General features: G+C 37.8%; 5 protein-coding genes across 8 annotated transcripts in view; 3 read left to right on the top strand and 2 right to left on the bottom strand.

The window, feature by feature from the left end:
* The window catches only part of LOC140800197 (beta-1,3-galactosyltransferase 7), a 102902-nt gene that overhangs the window by 58694 nt on the left and 25449 nt on the right, over positions 1 to 18759 (bottom strand). The window lies entirely within an intron of this gene.
* On the top strand, positions 3728 to 5364 carry LOC140799623 (ethylene-responsive transcription factor ERF014-like). The gene is made up of 2 exons (XM_073154004.1): positions 3728 to 3853; positions 4405 to 5364. Exon 2 carries the CDS (start codon positions 4475 to 4477, stop codon positions 5096 to 5098), a length of 624 nt encoding a protein of 207 aa, XP_073010105.1. The 5' UTR covers positions 3728 to 3853; positions 4405 to 4474; the 3' UTR covers positions 5099 to 5364.
* LOC140800005 (uncharacterized) lies at positions 5792 to 11992 on the top strand. Of its 3 annotated transcripts, none has more exons than XM_073154624.1 (12): positions 5792 to 5964; positions 7773 to 7832; positions 7907 to 7960; positions 8064 to 8124; positions 8221 to 8284; positions 9114 to 9163; positions 10357 to 10439; positions 10608 to 10678; positions 10752 to 10908; positions 11229 to 11365; positions 11456 to 11554; positions 11698 to 11992. In XM_073154624.1, the coding sequence occupies exons 5-12, from the start codon at positions 8249 to 8251 to the stop codon at positions 11974 to 11976; spliced, it is 912 nt and encodes a 303-aa protein (XP_073010725.1). In that variant the 5' UTR covers positions 5792 to 5964; positions 7773 to 7832; positions 7907 to 7960; positions 8064 to 8124; positions 8221 to 8248; the 3' UTR covers positions 11977 to 11992. The 3 variants fall into 3 exon arrangements, with proteins under 3 accessions (XP_073010725.1, XP_073010723.1, XP_073010724.1); XM_073154622.1 differs by having other exon boundaries at positions 8208 to 8284; XM_073154623.1 differs by having other exon boundaries at positions 8208 to 8284; positions 11655 to 11884.
* On the top strand, positions 13784 to 16234 carry LOC140799538 (L-type lectin-domain containing receptor kinase SIT2-like). Its single transcript, XM_073153891.1, has one exon. The coding sequence runs from the start codon at positions 14052 to 14054 to the stop codon at positions 16038 to 16040; it is 1989 nt and encodes a 662-aa protein (XP_073009992.1). The 5' UTR covers positions 13784 to 14051; the 3' UTR covers positions 16041 to 16234.
* Positions 16820 to 17885, bottom strand: LOC140800205 (probable E3 ubiquitin-protein ligase RHC1A). The gene has a single exon (XM_073154876.1). It carries the CDS (start codon positions 17736 to 17738, stop codon positions 16950 to 16952), a length of 789 nt encoding a protein of 262 aa, XP_073010977.1. The 5' UTR covers positions 17739 to 17885; the 3' UTR covers positions 16820 to 16949.

The following is an 18759-nucleotide window of genomic DNA, read 5'->3' as shown; positions in this document are numbered from 1 at the left end:
GCATCATACCAGAATTTTGTTTTGTATTTCTATCTCAAGTATATTGGATCAATAAGCTAACATCTAAGGCCGGACATGAAAACCAAACATATAAGCTTGGTACCCAAATTAATTGTGTTTCATATCTATTTGTATCAGAGAGACAAGCACCACCTTATCCACATCGAATAAGACCATGATCACCATTATTGTTGTTGATGCAAGTACTAAAACTACACCCTCAAAGACAAGGACACAACATCCGATTTATTGAGCATGACTTCAACATCCTCGATCTAGCTCTCTATTTCCACAAGACAACTAATGAGGCCGAGGAGCTTCCTACAAGCTTCAAAGAGGCAAATTCAACTATTAAGCACGGTTTTAAATAGCTTGTCAGTTGTCTCACAAATTAAGATTCCTGACACTGATGTCATTCTCGTCCACAGATTCTATGCATCTACCTCGCTCTAATTAAGCTTAACAACTGTCTCGCAGACAAAATCCCTTTCAAAGAAGCTTCTCCCTTGCTTCCTTCCAGCCTCCCAGGCATCGATTAATTGGAGTACAGCTCTGAAATGAAGGCTAAGGGTGTGTAATTAAATCCTTTTGCCTATTTCCGCCCCCCCCCCTTTGACTATAATTGATTGGGATGGTGAAGCTCGTACTTAATTCATGGGATTTGCTATTTTGATCCCGTGCTGGGATCCAGGCTGTTAAAGACGCGTAACCATGAGCATACGGGAGAAGTAATGCTCATTTATTAGTCAAAAAGTTATTAAAAAAAGGAAAGAGAAGTTAAAGTAATACGGCATCATAGTAATCACATTCCAAAAAGAAAAAGAATCTAATCACATGAATTTCTTTCTCCTTTTCTTTCTTTGCAGTTAATTACGTTTAGATACTTAAATTATTACTTATTTTTACGTAAATTTATTTATTTATTTATTTGTTATGAGACTTTGACCCCTTACACTATTAAATATTTCTCAACCTCGTGATGGTGTTACAAGAGAACGTCAAATAACCAGCTTGTTATATAACGCTCTTTTACATACAACCCTTAATATCATGCATGGACATGCACAATCCACTATACAAATAGTACTAAGAGTTAGGAAAGCTATTAAGGTTTGAACACCTCTGGAAAAAGTAGCTCTAATACTATAAACTATTAAATATCTCTCAACCTCAGTGATGGTGTTAAAGAGAAAACATCAAATAACCATCTTATTATATCATAGTTTTAATACAACTCTTTAGTTACAACTTACAACCCTTAATATCATATATGAATATATGATAGATAATACAATGTGCAATTCACTATACAATAATACTAAGAATTAGAAAAGTTATTGAGGTTTGAACCTCATAACTCGTAGAAAAAGTAGCTATAATACTATATAAGATAATTAATTAGTTGAAATTATTATGTAACGGACTAACAATATATACCATATATTTAATAATATTATTATTTTTCCCTCTGGTTTCTCTAAAATAAGTATAAAATAATTTTTAAGAGTGTTTATATAATATTTAATAAAAGAAATATTTTAGAGATTTTACATAATTAAGGAAGTCAAGATACCAAAATAAATAATGAAAAGGTTATATAATAATTGATAATATTTTAGGAATTTAAGTATAATTATCTCTATAATTTATGTTAAAGAATAAAGTACAGTGGTACTTAGCTTAGAAGTCAATAAAGCTGATAATTAATGCTTTCACTCAGAATACTATTATTATATAATTTTTTTTTGACTAAAATGCTTCACTCTAGATTCTAAACTAATGGGGCATGTCTTGACAACTGGCATCATATTTGGTCATTATATAATATTATATGATTCAATTAATCAGCTTGAATAGAGATTATTATTATTATTAAACTTTATTAATCTTTTACAGGTGTTTTAGGTGACTACTAAGATTTCCTTGAGGCCACAGCATGCGTTCCCTTTAGTTTTCACAAGGACTTCTTCAAATGATCACGTAGTCTACGAATTTCATTATAAAATAATTTCGTAAATGAGATTTATTTCAACTTTAATTAAACAGATCCAATAGTGTAAAATTAACCTAATCCGTCCTGGTATTGACTGACCCAGTCGTTGGGCTAATTTGAGTCTTTTTATTAGACAAATAATTAACTTAAAAGCCTAAGTTAGGTAATGGCCAACAATTTATCTTGCACGCTTTTAACGTGACACTAAGATCTATTAATTTATCAATTGCTTTAAAAGCTTAATTTGTTAATTTTATTTAATTTTTCTCTAATGTGTATATACATAATGTACTATTTCTAATTATCCGTTTAAACAATTAAATTTTTATTTTAAAACTTCACTAGTTTAAGATAGAATATTACGTCAACTATTCTTAGTGTTTTTGGCTAGGCTACTTAGCTATTAGATAAAAAGATTAAACGAACAACATGAATTAATTGAGAAAAATATACAACAAAATAAGAAGAGATAAGAGAAGAAATATAAGAATCATCGTAAATTAAATCTAAAAGAAACTCAAAAAATAGAAAATAAATTAAACCTTTAGGAAAATTATTTAGTTATTATAAGGGGGATAATTATTTTCTCTCCAAGTCATTTATATTCTAATACTCTCTCTCTCCGAGCTTGTGACGATAGACATAAAAAATGAAGTTGACTTAAATGAGTGAAGGATTCAATCTCAAGTTCTCCGTCTCAATAACATATTAATTCAATCACTAACTACTCTAAAAATTTAAAGTTCGTTTAGTTCCACATATGCAAGGTATATGTATTTATTGATACTGTATGTAGAAATATAAATAACTCATTTGGTTGAGACTATTTTTGTCGTACATATTTAGTTTCATGCATTAATATATTGTATGTGAAAATTTTATCTGGTAGCCAGGATAATACCAATTTACTATCAAATGCAAAGCTTCTAAAAAGAACAAATTAAGTACTTATAGAGAGAGGGATTTAAGTGTATGTCAGAAAAAAAAAACTGTATTTCAAATACTGCTTTTTTTTTTATATGATAGAGAAGCGAGAGTTAATTTAAGGTAATGTTATTTATCTTTACATGCACTTAAATTTATATTTTAACAAGCTCAAAATAAATATTTAAATAATAGCAGCACTTTCGACGTGCCGTACTCGGACGTCGAAAATTAATTAACCACAAACAGCGCATAAAATAGCCGAGCAGCTGATCACCTGAGAGGCTCTGCCATACAAACAACACAACACACTGCAAGTAAAGTGAGACGAGACTGGCCTCACCTCACACAGTGACAGTCACATGAAATCGACATCAGTATCAATCAATTCTAAGCTACCAGTAGATTCTCACATACCCACAAGCGGATAAAATTAAAGCGAGGTATAAAAAGTACACGAAAAGGACGTCGGTTTCTCCAAAGTCAAGATCGCCAACGCGCTTCGTTGGAAGGAGGTCGACGATGGGGAGCAGACATAGCAGTTGGGATTTTGAGACATGATCGAGGCTCGACGCGGTTTTGGCCTCTGGAAGCCAGTGCAGCTCCAGCTAAGCTCTCCTACACCATTATCTGTTTCTTTTTTCTTTCTTTTTTTCTTTTCCTCCTTGTCCTTTCGGATAGAGGACAAATTTGTAGATAGCACCCTAGAATGAGAGTGTTTGTGGTTTTTTTATTCTTCTTCTTCCATTTTATCAGAAAGGAGAGGGGTGATTTATAAATAGGATAAAAAATATTTCCCTAGGGAGGACAAGTGTTCAGTACTGGCTGTTGGCTGACGCTGCGCTGCGCTCGCGTCCACATCTCTCCACGTCGCCAACTCTCCCCCACACTCGCATATCCACGAAGCTGCCTCGGCCGGCCCCAAGAGAATCCCAGGTTGTTGTATAATTATTTTACTCCCTGTCGCCTTGTGTGAACAAAGCGAAAGGCTCCTTAGATCTAATGACTTCCCTTTGTTTTCTCTGGCAAAATAGATCTATATTCTTAATAGGCTTAACGTCTTATGCCTTCCATATACGATCTACCCATGTACGTTAATAAGTAAAAATACCTCCATCCCATGCATGTGGTGGTTCGACCAATCTACAACTGATGCCATATGGTCAACTCATCGGGTGATTAGTTCCAATTAGGGATCTCTTTTTACTTAATCATGAATAGTATGATTTGGTCATCTGTACTGAATTATATGTCTTATATATATATTAATGTAAGTCATTAGTTTGAACGGGCAATTGGAACAAAAACAATAATGCGTTGATAAGAAACTATTATACAAGTGTGTCGAAAAAAGTACTAAATTATTCTAAACTAATGTACCATCTGACCTACTGCGTTACAAAGTTTGTGATACGACTATTCTATCCTGCCAGGATAAGCATCTATAAATAAGCCACTTATCCCTCGATTGCCTTTCACGCATTCAGAGAATCCAAGTTGTTACAAAAGAGAGACAAATCCTACAATAATTAATATCTCGAACAACAGCACTCACCAATGGTGAAGAGCAGCGGCAAAGTCCTCCAAAGCCCACAAAACTCCACGGGAGCAGTTCATAGTAACCACCATCAGAGTGCAGGTAGCAATGGGAAGAGGCAGTACAAAGGCGTCAGGATGAGGAGCTGGGGCTCATGGGTGTCTGAGATCAGAGCACCGAACCAGAAGGCTAGGATATGGTTAGGCTCCTACTCCACCGCAGAGGCGGCGGCGCGGGCCTACGACGCGGCGCTCCTCTGCATCAAGGGCTCCTCCGCCAGCTTCAACTTCCCCCCTTCTCTTCCTTACCACCTCCCGGCCGCCGCCATGTCGCCGAAATCCATCCAAAGAGTCGCGGCTGCCGCCGCCGCCAATGCCACCGCCAATGCCATCGTCAACCACCCGCAGTCATCGTTACCGCCGTCGCCTTATTCAAACACCACAGCCGACGACACGTCTGCGACGAGCCTGACGGAGGAACTGGTGGCAGAGCAAAGCTTGAATGAGTCGTTAGTTGATTTAGAGGCGTTCTTCCAATCGCCCAAGTGCATGGACTACATGCTCAGTGCATGCAACTTCTTTGCCCCTGCGCAGATTGAGGACTGGGAAGAGGAGGGTGAGATAAGCTTGTGGAGCTTTTGCTGATCAATTCCTGATATGCTTCTCTTTCTCTTACTTTTCTAAGCTGAGATCAGGAGAAGAGGATACTGACTACTGCAAATGACCGCATTGGTCGTAGTATTTTGATTTATATTAAGTTAATTAAGGCAATGAATAGCTTCTGTGGAGCTACATATTTTAGGTAGTTTCCTGGGAGTGAATTAATAGATATACTATGTTTCCAGTGTAAAAGGACTCAGAATGGATCCTATAAGTTCATGTGAACTTTAATAATGGAAGAGTTTTTATTATTTGTTTGTTTCAGATTGATCTATGAAGGATGGCAAATGCACAGGAGAAAAGTTCATCACAAAAGGAACAAAATAGGAGTAGGCCCATAATGGATTTGCTTTAAGATGAAAGGCTAACATTATTGCTTTCAAAAAGGAAAAGGCAAACATTATACACCACAAGCTTGCATTACATGTGAGGTGACGTAAAAATTAGTTTAGGAAGTCATAATGAAAAGTTTATGTGACTATTCTAAATTGAATAAGGTTAACTCGTTCGTTGTTCTGTGACATTCTGTGATGGAGCCAGTCGAGTCGACGCATCGTGATTCTCTCGTGATTGTGCATCTTAATGCGATTTAAGGACAACCTAACCATAATCGAACCTTGGTATGACTTTGGCTCGTATCAAGTCAGGTTAATTGGACCCCGACTCAACTCAATCGGCGGCTTTGATTCGCTAAGAATTGGTCAGGGAAACGCCCTAGTCGTCGTCGTCTTCTTCTTCTTATCTCTCTCTCCTCTCCCCTTGAGACTCTGCCGTCGGAGCCGCAAAAGAATCGAATTGCTCGAGAGGGAGAAATGGGTTACACGAAGGAGAAGCTTCTCGCGCGCCTCCAGGTTCATATTCTCGATCTCTTCTCTTCCTTTCGATCTCCGATGGGAAAGTTATCCTGATTAAACCTTGTACTACCCTCGGCTCCGATATATTTTGCCGGATTAGCTCAAACTCGGGTTGTTATAGACTTCTTCAATGAGATTTCTTGATCTCTTTTGACATTTGATTCAGTTTGTTGGCTAGACCAGTATGTTTTTTATTACGAGTTGGCTGTAGTACTAGTAGAACTCAGTTAGTTTTCTTTACTTGAAATTAACTTGAAGTGTGCAATACTGCAATATTTTGAAAGGGGCATATAATGTTGGCTCGTCAGCAATGAATGCATAATTTGAAGCATTTCGTGTGTTGCTGGTCGTAGTTTTTGAACCGCGAACTTTCAAAATGATTTCATTTCCATTAATGTGGTTGTAAACTCCAAATTGTGTATTTGTGAAGGTAATCTCATCATTTTCTGTGAAATTATTTGTACTAAAGAATAGTAGCTAAGCGCATACCCATGAAATACCAAAGGGGTATCATAGCCGATGTGCATTCCATAATGAGTGGAGTATATATATAGTGAAACATCTGTCCTGCTGCGTGTATATCTTGTCATTGTGGCAAGCTGAGCTGAAAATGGCTTTGTTTCTTGCTCATTTTTGTTGCGACACATGAGCAATTATCAATTTCATATTTGATAACCAGAATTAAACAATGGCGTTATATTTATAATGATAGATAGAATCGAGAAATAACATCAAGATCTAGTCCATAGTTGCCAGGATAGACTTTTTTCTGTATAGTGTGTGGCAAATCATTATGCAGTCCTAAAACTAACAGGTAATTTGTGCAGTTCCCTATTTCACTTAGTAAACTCAATACTTAGTCTTATCAAGCAAAAGATTAGACATGCCTTTTAATTTAGTTGATATTGTTCCATTCGAAGGAACTTCATTTCCCTGGTTTGGCCTGATGTATGAGTGCAAATCCCATCTTAAATCTTCTTTTTTGTTCTCGTAATTTATAAATTTTAGAGTTAGGATTATTGGATTCTCATTCTTTAGTTTCATTATGTTGATTCGTAATGTACTATAATTTAAGACTTCTTTGTTATGAATTATAGTTTCACATTTCCTATCTCTTTTATTTTTCTTGAAATTATTTTGATTGAAAGTTTGTTTTACAGATTCTTGAGATCGTGCAAGTAGATGGTCATAGAAGTCTCTTGGATGCATGTTTGACTATTTAAGTTTAGGTGCTCTGCATTCTATGAACTCACACAGTTAAACTTAGATAACAGACTGATAAAAAACATCTCAACATTGTTTTTCAATTGGCCTGAAATGTTAGATATCATAAATTATAGATATTCCTCAAGTTACCAGATGCTTATCTGTATGAAATATGTTTCTCGGTTTCTTTTTTACATTTCATCTCCTTTTACATTTCCTTATTGTTGAAAATCATAAGGAATATTAGCCTATTAGGGTCAACTTCTGGTTTATGAAGATCCAGTCCAGGCAACTTTACATTTAAGTTGGTTTTATTGGCTTCTATGAACCCAGCAGAAGTATATCTCTTCTGTTCTTCCTACTATTGGGTTTGTAGTGTGCTACGGAGGTACCTCGGTGGACATTGGTGAAACGTTGTTGTGTTTTTCATTGAATGCTGGCCATAGATGCTCTTTGTGCTCCCTTTTCTAAAAGTGATGAATTACTACATCAAGAGAAGCCACTGAAAAATTTAAATTCATCATATTCCACTATAATATGGATATTCTTGGGCAACACCACAAAAAGGTTATTTAATGATTATACTTTGTTATTTGTAGGAGCTTAAGATCGATTTTACATGCTATGAACATCCTGTTGTAATGACAGTTGAAGCTCAGGTTAGTGGATGAAGAACTTGTTCTTTTTGCTCTCTCAAATAATACAATGCTGACAAAAATTTGGCTTTCATTAGGCAAATTATGTTGGACATTTGGGAGGTGGACTGAGTAAAAATCTACTGTTAAAGGTATTCTGAGTCAAGATGATCAACTGTGCAGTTCATACTTGTTATAAATTTATAATCATTCAAATATTAAGTGCCTAACTCTGCCTTGCTTCTTGACATGCAGGACAAGAAAAATAGATTTTACATCGTTTCTGCTCTTGCAGGCACAAAAGTTGACTTGAAAAGTACATTTCCGCACTTCATTATCTAGCTGCAAAATTTTGATTATCTAAGTTAATATACTGCTGATTATTTTTTTAACAATTAGTACTGTCCCAAAGGCTTGGTTTGGGAAAAGGAGGCCTGCGGATGGCTCCCGAGGAAGCTTTGCAAGAGTTACTTCAGGTGATCTCTCTCTCTCTCTCTCTTCCTTCTTTTAGTGACAGTGTCATCTTGTCTTGCAAGATCCTGCTATAACCTTTCTATCAGCTTCATGTTCATTGCATTATTGCTGTCGTATGTAAATTGTAAAATACTTAGGTACTTGGAACAAGTTTAGCCGTGTCAATGCCAAAAATCAGAAGTGGATGCAGTAGGTATTGAAGAATTACCATGTGTGATGATTAAGGGAAGATAAAGAGGTCGAAACCTAGGGAAGATGATCCAATGTTAAACGTGGGCTGGCTATTTTTTTGAAGGATAATGCACAGAAACCAAAGGTGGTGTTGAGATAACCTCTATAAAGTGTGATAGAGATATTGTGGAAGTTTTAGCTGTAATGTACTCTTGGAGGAAGTAGACTAGTGATTGAAAATATTTTCTTTTGATCAGTGTTGGTTAAGTCAAGCTTATGATGTATGGTGTTGAAATGAGTGATTTTGATTGGCATGCTGACTACTTGTGCGGAGCATTGCTGATGCTAGGAATTATGAATTGGAGGATTCGGAGAATTTAAGCTAACCAACAATTAGTGAACCTGTTCATGGGAAAGGGTGTCTTTGGACAGCACAGAGGAACACCAAAAAGAAGTTAGGTAGGAGTTAGTGTCTAGCTTGGTAAAGGACATTGTCCAAATAGAATTGAATGGCAGAAATGTTTCATTCAGTTGATCTTAATTAGTCGGGCATTGGGACATAATGTTCTTAATTGTTGACTTTAAATATGTGTCATATGTAAAATGGTATATTACTGTGTTTCTTTAAACTAAAACTTTCCTTTTCTATTTATTTCCCAGGTGCCGTTAGGCTGTGTTACTCCATTTGCATTGGTTAACGAGTCTGCAAGGTATGTCATTAGTCTGATTTGCTACATTGAGCATCCTGATTTGAGTAGAAACCTTTCTTTCCATATTTTGAACCACATTAGCTGTAAAGTTGACTAGAATGCTAGTTTTATTTTATTTGCATTTTTTTATTGCTATCTGGTGTGTGCAGAACTTTGCTCTCTTCTGTTTACAGTCAGTGGCACCAAGGATTGTTGTGTTAAAGGCCGACCTTGATTTGACACTACATATCGCTGATGCATGCTATGTCGTCGGCACACTAAATAGCCTGGACAAGTCGAAAAAATATTTTTTAGTTCTTTCTAGGGACCTTAAAATAGGTTTGAAGGCCTAATATAAAGTCCTTTAACACTAGATATTGGTGTAACATATGCAATTAGGTTCTAATACATCATTTTTATCGGATCTTCTAAGTTAGGGTAAATAATTTCATGAAAAGCAAAACTTTACTCTGATTTCTAAAATGTGAAATATAATCTATATAGATCAAGCACCACAATATGAAGAGACATGACAAGGGATGAAATAGATCCTAAATTAGCTTTATTTAAAATAGGTTATATTCAATTTCTACTTCCTATAGGCACGTGTCGATATGGGTAACCATGAGATAGTATCGAGATATTCCTCCCCACCCCCCTGTATTCGGTGCTGATAATTCACTGGGACGATATGACTCGTGCTGATTGATGCTGCAATCCATGAGTGGAATCACAATTATGACATGTTGGAAATGTTGGATCATTTCTATGATCAATGGATTGATATGCTTCTTGAACTCCACAAGCAACTTTTCTTATTAATTTGCATTGAAGAATCTCAATGGTAAATTTTAAAGATTTAAAACAACTATGGTTTTGAGATTGCAAGCTTTTCTATGTGAGCTACTCAGCAGCTTTCTATCTGCTATATGCTGAGATCACAAATGCATGTGCTTGGATAATAATAATTAAATATAATTACTTATCTTAAGTTAAATATGTAATAATGTGAGATAAATAAAAAAAGAACCATAAAAGAATATAACAAGAAATACAAAACATATTTTTGGGCCAGTTTAAATTTATTTTATGACTTGATTTCTCGGCAAAGATCATATTTAACGTAGAGTGGGCCAATAATGAAATTGGAGGCCGTGTTGAGTCAAATAATACATTTTTCTATGGTCTTACTATGCTATACCTTTTCAATGCAGTACTGTTTCATTGTTGTTGGACCAAGGTTTTAAGGCTCAACAATGCTGCTATTTTCATCCACTCACAAATGATGTAACATTAGGTAAGGGTCAATCTTTTACATGGAATCCTTAATGCTAAATTTATGTTAATTATTTAAGTCAAGTATTTTGTTGATTGGAGTAACTTAGAACATTCGCTGTGTAATTTTTTCTTCCATCCTTGTCCAAACTACTAATGTGGTTATTTTTCTTGTCATACTTTATGGCAGCTCTCAGTGCAGTCAACCTAGATAAGTTTTTGACTTCAATTGGAAGACACCCAACATATGTAGACTTGGAGGTGATTTACTTAGAAGTAAAAGTATCTCATTTATTCTTAAAGAGGATAAATGACAATAATTGGTTTGTATTAGGCTTCTCCATTGGTAGGTAAGGATCAACCACCTGATCTTGCATCCCTCATTCCATCTGGAGGTCCAAGTTTGTCAGCTGCAGTGGAGAAAGTGACTTCTGCTCATCTCCCAAATAAACATAATGTGCCTAAGGAGAAAGAGCCAACATATCCGTCAGGTGAAGCACTGTCAAATATGCATGACTTGCTGTTTTTTGAATGCATGATCTGTACTTGTTTTTGTTCTGCTTGCCCCTTTTCTTTCTTGTCCATCGGTTTTCCTACTCTAGTTGTATTGGGGACTTGGTGCATAATCTGTACTTGGTTTTTCAGGAATAGGCACAATGTCTGCAGTTTAATGATATAGGTCTTGTATTTCCTTATTTATCCTTGTAATACATACTGTTCAACAAAATTTCGGTTTGCTATAAATCTTCTTTCTTGGGTGACTGATTTTATCATATTCAAGCATAAATTTAACATGTCTTACATTTTGCAGTGGAAGTTAATAGTCAACTCAATCTTCAAAGTTTGACCATAACAGAGCGGACAACTGATCCACTGGCTGAAGCTACGGATGTTGATAAGTTTGTAAAGGAGGTCTTGGAAAAGATCTCCCCAGTTTTCCTGGCAGAGGTAGTCAAGGTTTGGGTTTATTACTTCATATCACCTTTCATCTTTCTAAGATTTTATCTAATTTTGCTTTTGTCAAACCGAACCTTGTAGGTAACCAAGTATTTGAGCACTGAATCCAAAGAACTACCAGAATCTTCAATTATAGATAGAGTCAGGGGACGCGTTACTCCTGATTTGGAGAGCATGACAGTGAGTATTAATTGCATTACCATTTCTGATTATGCATATGTTGACAACCGGTAAAGATCCTTTCATAGTGCACACTATCTGACATCCAAATTCATCGCAGATGATTTTGAAGAATGCAGCTTACACAAAAGGATTTCATGCAGGTTTTGAAGGCATGCTTCATTTTGGTCTTAAAGGGCGAGCCTCTCGGAAGTAAGCCAATTCCTCATTTATTTATGGCATGGGCAGAAGACAATAATTATTTGAATTATTATTTAATCAAGATTAACTCACTTTCTTGCCATGGTATAAACGCTTTGAATTATCAAATACAACTTTCTTTTCTGCTAAGTTCTGTTCGACTTGTGATGATTATTCTCAACTTGCCTATAGTATGTATATGCCTGTTACAGAAATTGATAATTTGGAAGAATATATATTGAAAATTAGCTTGAAGTACAGAACTTGGTCAAAATGCTCTCATCCTTTGGAAGGATATAGGCATATCATCAGTGTTGCTCTTGGGCCTGCTGGGTTTGGCCCTAGGCCTAGCCCGCCTCATATATACAAAGAGGAAAGATCACAATGGCTATCAGAACAAACCGTCGCAATAGAAAAAAGAAAAGAAAAGAAGAGCTTCAGTTATATTAAGCGACTGGACAAAATAAGTGTACTTCTGTGGAAGGAGAAGAAGATGCATAAAGGTTTCAATTGTCTAATTAATTGGAGGAAAGTTTGCCTTCTTAAAATCACACGAGAGATTTAAGTGTTCTTTTGCCTTGGGTCCATGAACATTCGCTTCTCTGCAAATGGTGGAGGAAGCTGCTGCACCAGTCAACAAAAATAGAGTTTTTTGACAAAACTAGTCTTGTTCTGATTTATTTTACCAAAATAGATTACTTTTTAAATTTATTACTAAAAATAAAGTCTAATTTGTTGTGGCCCTAGTAAAAATGCTGAACTAATTAGTATTTTATTTTTAAGTAAAAATATTAATTAGTTTAGTATTTTTGTTCGGTCTTAAAATACTGAACTAATTAGTATTATATATATATATATATATATTTATTTATTTATGCTCTAATCCACAATTGTCTTGGTCGCGCTGCTGTAATGCTGTATGTTCTCCTGAAATCTCTGCTGTTCAGAGATGTCAACAAAAATATGCCTTGGGTTCATGAACTTTCAGAGTTGTTTTTTTTTTTCAATTTTTTACTCACAGCCATCATGTAGGTTGACTACAAATAACGAACTTTATACCAAAGATTCTCTCAAGTGAAAGGAGCATGAATATTGATCCTCTACGTGGGCTCCGTTGAACCACAACGAGGAAACCTCTTTGGCTCTCTTTACATATCCTCCTCACTCAATGTCAGTTTTCACGTCACATCATTTATTTCTTCTCTTTAAATGAAGAGAAATTTTTACCGCCTTTCCCGTCTCTTTACCTGCCAGACGGATTTATAGCCTACCTACTAAATACAAAAAAAAGAAGACTGCATATGAGCTCGACAAATAGTACAGAGGTACTAAGAATTTATTAAACTTTAATTAATATATTAAATCGTCTAATTTAGATTTTAAATTATATGTGTCGCTAGATGTTGTTGTAATATTGTTTTAAACTATCGTACGATCTGATTCTTAAATCAATCGTACTGTCAACTAATCAATCGATTCGAGTTATTAAGCTAAATCATCACTAGTTATTAAATAAAATTTTCCACGATAAAATTAAGTCGATCTCGTGAACACCGGAAGCTTAGTCAGCTAATCAATTTGGTACCGTACATCGGATGTAGACTGAATCACGGAAAGATGAATGGTGCGTCCATTGGTTTCTATAGGGTAACCAAACTAAGCTTGGATACGACAGCTGGGAATGGCAGCAGACATGTGAGGCAGTGTCTGTCAAAGGCCGACGTTCTTGTCATTTGATGTCGAACAGTCCGGACATCATTTAATGAGATTGGTGTGGTATTTATGGTTGCCAGCAGAGAAACGTTTTTTTTTTTTTTTCTTTTTTTTTTTGAACCTGGTATGTACAAGGTCCGTACATGGTAAATTTAATATGTGACCATTGACTGTTGTCTTGACTTGTTCAATTATTTGAAGATCAACTCGAACCAAACTTTGGATCGTTAACAGAACGTTCCTAATTTTAATCTGATTTTTTTTGTTTTAACCCTTCAATCCCAAGTTAGCCACTAAAATGCAAAACAAAGATTCAGTGTTAGTATTATTTTCATCATATATTTTATTGTCTTATAAGGTAGTTATTCTTACTTACGATTTAATATGTTCGATGTAGAGGGTGTAATCATAATCATCTCAGCTGATTCCTAGACTGGATAATATATTCAGTTAGTTGCCTCCAGGCTATGGATCAACAAAGTCACCCTTGACATGTCAAAAGATTCCATCACTATTGTGGGTTGTGCTAGTTTACTAGTTCACTAGCAGTCTAGCACAATCTCTTAGTTGCTCCCATTCTAGTCTCCCATCTCTGATCAAAGCCATGGTGTTCGCCTGCGTTTCTCTTCTTTACCTTCTCCTTGTAGCTTCCTCTGCTAAATCTCTGACGACTGATGAATTCACCTTCAATGGATTCCGAAATGTCACTAATTTAAGCTTGGATGGCTCAGCTCTCGTCACACTGGAAGGTGTGCTCCAACTCACCAACAGCACCAGAAGAGTGATGGGCCATGCCTTCTTCTCCTCTCCAGTTCTCATGCTCAAAAAACTCGATAACACTTCTAGGGCTCTTTCTTTCAGCACGGCCTTCGTCTTCGACATTGTCCCTGACGGAAACGCCGGCGGCCAGGGCTTCGTCTTCGCTGTTTCCCGCGCAAAAATTCTACCCGGCGTCAAACCCGGGCCGTTTCTTGGCATCTTAGGACCACAAAACAATGGGAACTTCTCCAATCATGTCTTTGCGGTAGAGTTCGACACAGTTCAGGAGGCAACCATGTTTCTTGACATAGACGACAACCACGTTGGCGTTGACATAAACAGCCTCATATCGAATATCTCGAGATCGGCCGTCTACTATGCCGACGACTCCAAGAAGGTTGATCTGAAAATGGAGAGTGGGGAACCGATTCAAGCATGGATAGACTACAATGGCACAACCACAGTTCTCAACGTGACAATAGCTCCTCTATCACTACCAAAACCTCGCCGCCCTCTGATATCGAAAGTCATCGATCTCTCGCCTATTTTTGAGGAGTACATGTACGTCGGCTTCTCTTCCGCGACTGGAAAGGCGGCAAGCTCACACTTCATCTCTGGCTGGAGCTTCAAGAGTAATGGGATTGCTCAACCCCTTGATCTTTCGCAGCTACCCAACTTCCCACGAGCGCCGAGAGGTCCTTCAACCTCCAAGACAGTCGGCGTTAAGATCGGAGTTGCATCTTCTGTTGGTACGTTTGTTCTGATAACCATGGTGATCTTTGCCTCTTGGTATATATGGGAGCAGGCGAAACTAGCCGAAACTATAGAAGACTGGGAACTTGACCACCCCCACAGATTTGCATATAAGGATCTCTACAAAGCAACCAAGGGGTTCAAAGATACCGAGCTCCTCGGCGTCGGTGGCTTCGGCCATGTGTACAAGGGGGTGCTGCGGCGCACCGGGCAAGTAGTGGCCATAAAGAGGGTCTCAAATGGTAGTAGGCAAGGGATGAAAGAATTCGTCACCGAAGTGGCGAGCTTGGGGAAGGTGAGACACAGACACTTGGTAGAACTTAAAGGATGGTGCAAGCGAAACCACGACTTGCTTCTAGTCTACGAGTTCATGCCTAACGGTAGCCTTGACAAGCTCCTCTTTGACGGTAATACGAACGCACTTCCATGGGAACAGCGGTTTAAGATACTTAAGGCTATTGCTTCTGGTGTTCTCTACTTGCACGAAGAATGGGAGCAAGTGATCGTGCACAGGGACATTAAAGCAGGCAACATACTCCTCGACTCCGACATGAACGCGAAACTGAGCGACTTCGGTCTCGCCCAATTGCACGAGCGCGGGACGAACCCACACACGACTCGTGTGGTGGGGACTCTGGGTTACATGTCACCGGAGCTGTCGCAGACGGGCAGAGCAACGACTAGTTCCGACGTGTTCGCCTTCGGCGCATTGCTCTTGGAAGTCGCCTGCGGCCGGCGTCCGATTGAGCCGTCGGAGGAACCGAACCTGGTGAATTGGGTGAACGAGTGCCGGATGAAGGGAGAGCTGCTGAGAGTGGTCGATCCGAGGCTTGGGAAGTGCTACGCGGAGGAACAGATGGAAATGGTGCTCAAATTGGGATTAGTTTGCTGCCAGTCCATCCCGGAGGTCAGGCCTAGCATGAGGCAGGTGATGCAATACCTCAACGGCGATTACTTCCTTGCAGAGGACAAGGCTCTTTTGTTCTCAGAAGTCGACACCATGGACTTCTTCGCGTCTCGGATGTCGTATCCTTCGTCATATGGGACGATGACGACCGGCTCTCTCAAGGGAGGGAGGTGATGGAATAGTCTCTACGTGCAAGAAGATGGATTGTTGCGTCGTTTGGAGAAAATTGTGATAAATATGAGTATAAATAATAGTAAAGTATTGTAATCAAGCTTACCTTATGTGGATGAATAATGTATTACCGTTGACATAGATGGAGTTAAGAGTTCGGTTTAATATCAAGCTCACCTAATCAAATCAGGTTTTTATTTGAGTTAGTTCTATAGATTGAGTTATGAAGAGGCTAGAAATTTGAATTTACCCAGGATGAGAGATGATGTACAGCCACGAAGGTTTTTATTCTCTTTTCTTGATATAAAGAAGTAAGAAATTTGAAGGTTTGCTCTCTAAAACTTTTCTGCTAGTCTAAGGACTAAGGGCCAATGCCTCTGCCTCTAGTGGGGATGAAGCATTTTTTTGTTATTTTCAAATGAGTTTTTTTTCTAAGAATAATTATTTCTATATTTATTTGTATTCTGAAATAAAAGTTTAATAATTATCTTTGATTTGATATAAAGTGAAGAAAGAGATGAAAAATATATTTTTTATTTTTTATAAAATTATTATAAATATCTTTCAATTTGATATAAAGTAGGTTGATAAAATATATATCAAGGATAAATTAGTAATTAAATTAGTGTATAATATAAGATATAATTTTGATAATTATTGTTTAAAATTTAGAATGAAATTGTTATGATGTTCAACTTATTATTCTAAAATAAATAAATAAAGTATTACTAAAATGAATGAGAGCTTACATCATATCAAATACTATCAAATAAAGACCCAGCTCCCAAACTTATTGATATAATTTACCAGACTTACTGGATGGACTTCAATTAGCATTCATCTTAATGCAGTCATTCAAATAGATACATCGATTAGATTGCCTTCAGTTTGTGAAAGCTGCATGCATATATTCTAAATAAGGAACGAGACTACGGCAAAGCAAACCGAGACAAGAACAAAAGTACGAAGGACCATCAAGTCATCATCTCCCTCGACATTCCTAGATCCGTAGTCCCGTCGAGGCCACAACAAAGCGAATGGATTCCATCTTGGTCGATTCGGCTCTCTCTCCACATTCCCATCTTGATTCCTACTCCCATCTCTTCCACCCGGCAATTGAAACCGGCAAACAGGGCATGAATTATGAATACTGAGCCATGGTACGATGCAGTCCGAGTGGTACACGTGCTTGCATGGCATCTCCCTCGCCTCCTCCCCCAACTCGAACTCCTCTTTGCAAACTGGGCATTGCGATCCATCAGTCAGATGTGCTTCGCTCACGAGCACGGTCGGCATCGCGTCGATGGTGGAGGCCGGCGCAGGGGGCGGGCCGGGACGGTCGTTCTGCGTGAGCTCTTCGATGAGGTTGTTTAAGTTCGGGCCGGTGAAATAGTCCTCCGTAGTGACGGTAGGTGGAATTGAGCGCTCCATTGGTGGAGTTGGGATAGGCGGCGTAGGAAGACGGCGGCGGGGGAAGTTATCGAAGGCGTTTTGAGATCGGTTAGGGTGGAAGCGGATGCAGGGGAGGGAGATAACCTCGGGGGAGAGGGCGGGGCGAGGAAAGTCAATCTCGAGGAGGAAGCGACCGGAGCAACGCGGGCAGAAGACTTCGGAGGATGGGGAGGAGATGATGCGGGTGGCGCAGCGGCACTCATAGCACCAGAAGAGGCGGCACGTCCTCCCCGCGACGTTCGACGGCATGTCTTGATTCTTGAAGATTTCAGGGATTAGAGAGGAAATGTGGTGGCGAATAGTGGGTGGAATAATATGGGGGTGGAATGCATAGTTTGGATGGAAAGAATAGCTTTCCGAGGAGTAGAAAGCGATCCTGTGGCGAGTTGTAAATTATTGATTGCCTTACAAAGATGCAAACCTTATTGCTTGAAACCAAGAGAATGAGGAGGAAGGCATCGCAAGAGTGCGAGAAAGAAAGAAAGTTTTGTGTTGCAAAGCTAGCTTGTTGTAAGATTAGCTACCAGACCAAGTAAAGCCAAGGTCATCTTTGAGAAAATTGTCCCAGGCCCCAACTCAACCATAAGGCCACGTTTAAGGCCCATGGGTCATGTATAATAAACGCTTTACAAAGCGAGAAATGGTTGCTTGTGTCGGAAGTTCTTTGAATGTAGGCATGCATGATATGCATCAATACTCGTGAAGTCGCTTTAAAACTGTTAAGGCTTTTCCGTAATCAGATTAGTTAGTCTTAATTTTTCTAAAGATTAAATCTTATTAGATATAAAAAAAATAAAAGATATTTGATTACTAAACCTGATTAATTCTTATTTTTTAGCCTAAATTTTTTAAGAGTAAACTTAGTTAGATATAAAAAATAATAAAAATGTATTTAGTTACTAAATCAAATTAAATTTTTTTGAACTAATTCAGGAGAGTCACTGAACTCAAAGCAGGCCTAAGTACTTAACGGTGACATCAAGATGAAAAAAATAGAAAACTATATGCATAGCTATCTATCATAAGGCACAAACTTATGCAGTTTTCAAACTTGTACATACATGAGCTAGTGAAAAAGAAAAATATATCCTCCAGGTTCTTGAGAGTAAAGTCAGTTGAATGTAGATCCAAGTGCATGATAAGAGAAAGGAGTATCTTGAAAAAAAATATATACATGCAGAAATATTTGACCTGTCATGAGGATGACAAAGTTGACGGATGCATCAACTTGAACTATTTAGTTATAATCTAACACCGTTTAGATTATAAT

Source organism: Typha latifolia, chromosome 13 (genome assembly GCF_019914945.1).
Source record: "Typha latifolia isolate L0001 chromosome 13, TyphaL0001v2, whole genome shotgun sequence".
In the NCBI taxonomy this organism is placed as follows: domain Eukaryota; kingdom Viridiplantae; phylum Streptophyta; class Magnoliopsida; order Poales; family Typhaceae; genus Typha; species Typha latifolia.
This window is presented reverse-complemented; position numbering and strand designations above follow the sequence as displayed.

Excerpts from the sequence above, each read along its gene's own strand:
- LOC140799623 (XM_073154004.1), top strand. The coding sequence starts at position 4,475 with ATGGTGAAGAGCAGCGGCAAAGTCCTCCAAAGCCCACAAAACTCCACG.
- LOC140800005 (XM_073154622.1), top strand. The coding sequence starts at position 5,926 with ATGGGTTACACGAAGGAGAAGCTTCTCGCGCGCCTCCAG. Across the intron at positions 7,833-7,906 it reads TAATGACAGTTGAAGCTCAG|GCAAATTATGTTGGACATTT; the intron begins GTTAGTGGATGA and ends GGCTTTCATTAG. Across the intron at positions 9,164-10,356 it reads TTGGTTAACGAGTCTGCAAG|TACTGTTTCATTGTTGTTGG; the intron begins GTATGTCATTAG and ends TTTTCAATGCAG.
- LOC140799538 (XM_073153891.1), top strand. The coding sequence starts at position 14,052 with ATGGTGTTCGCCTGCGTTTCTCTTCTTTACCTTCTCCTTGTAGCTTCC.
- LOC140800205 (XM_073154876.1), bottom strand. The coding sequence starts at position 17,738 with ATGCCGTCGAACGTCGCGGGGAGGACGTGCCGCCTCTTCTGGTGCTAT.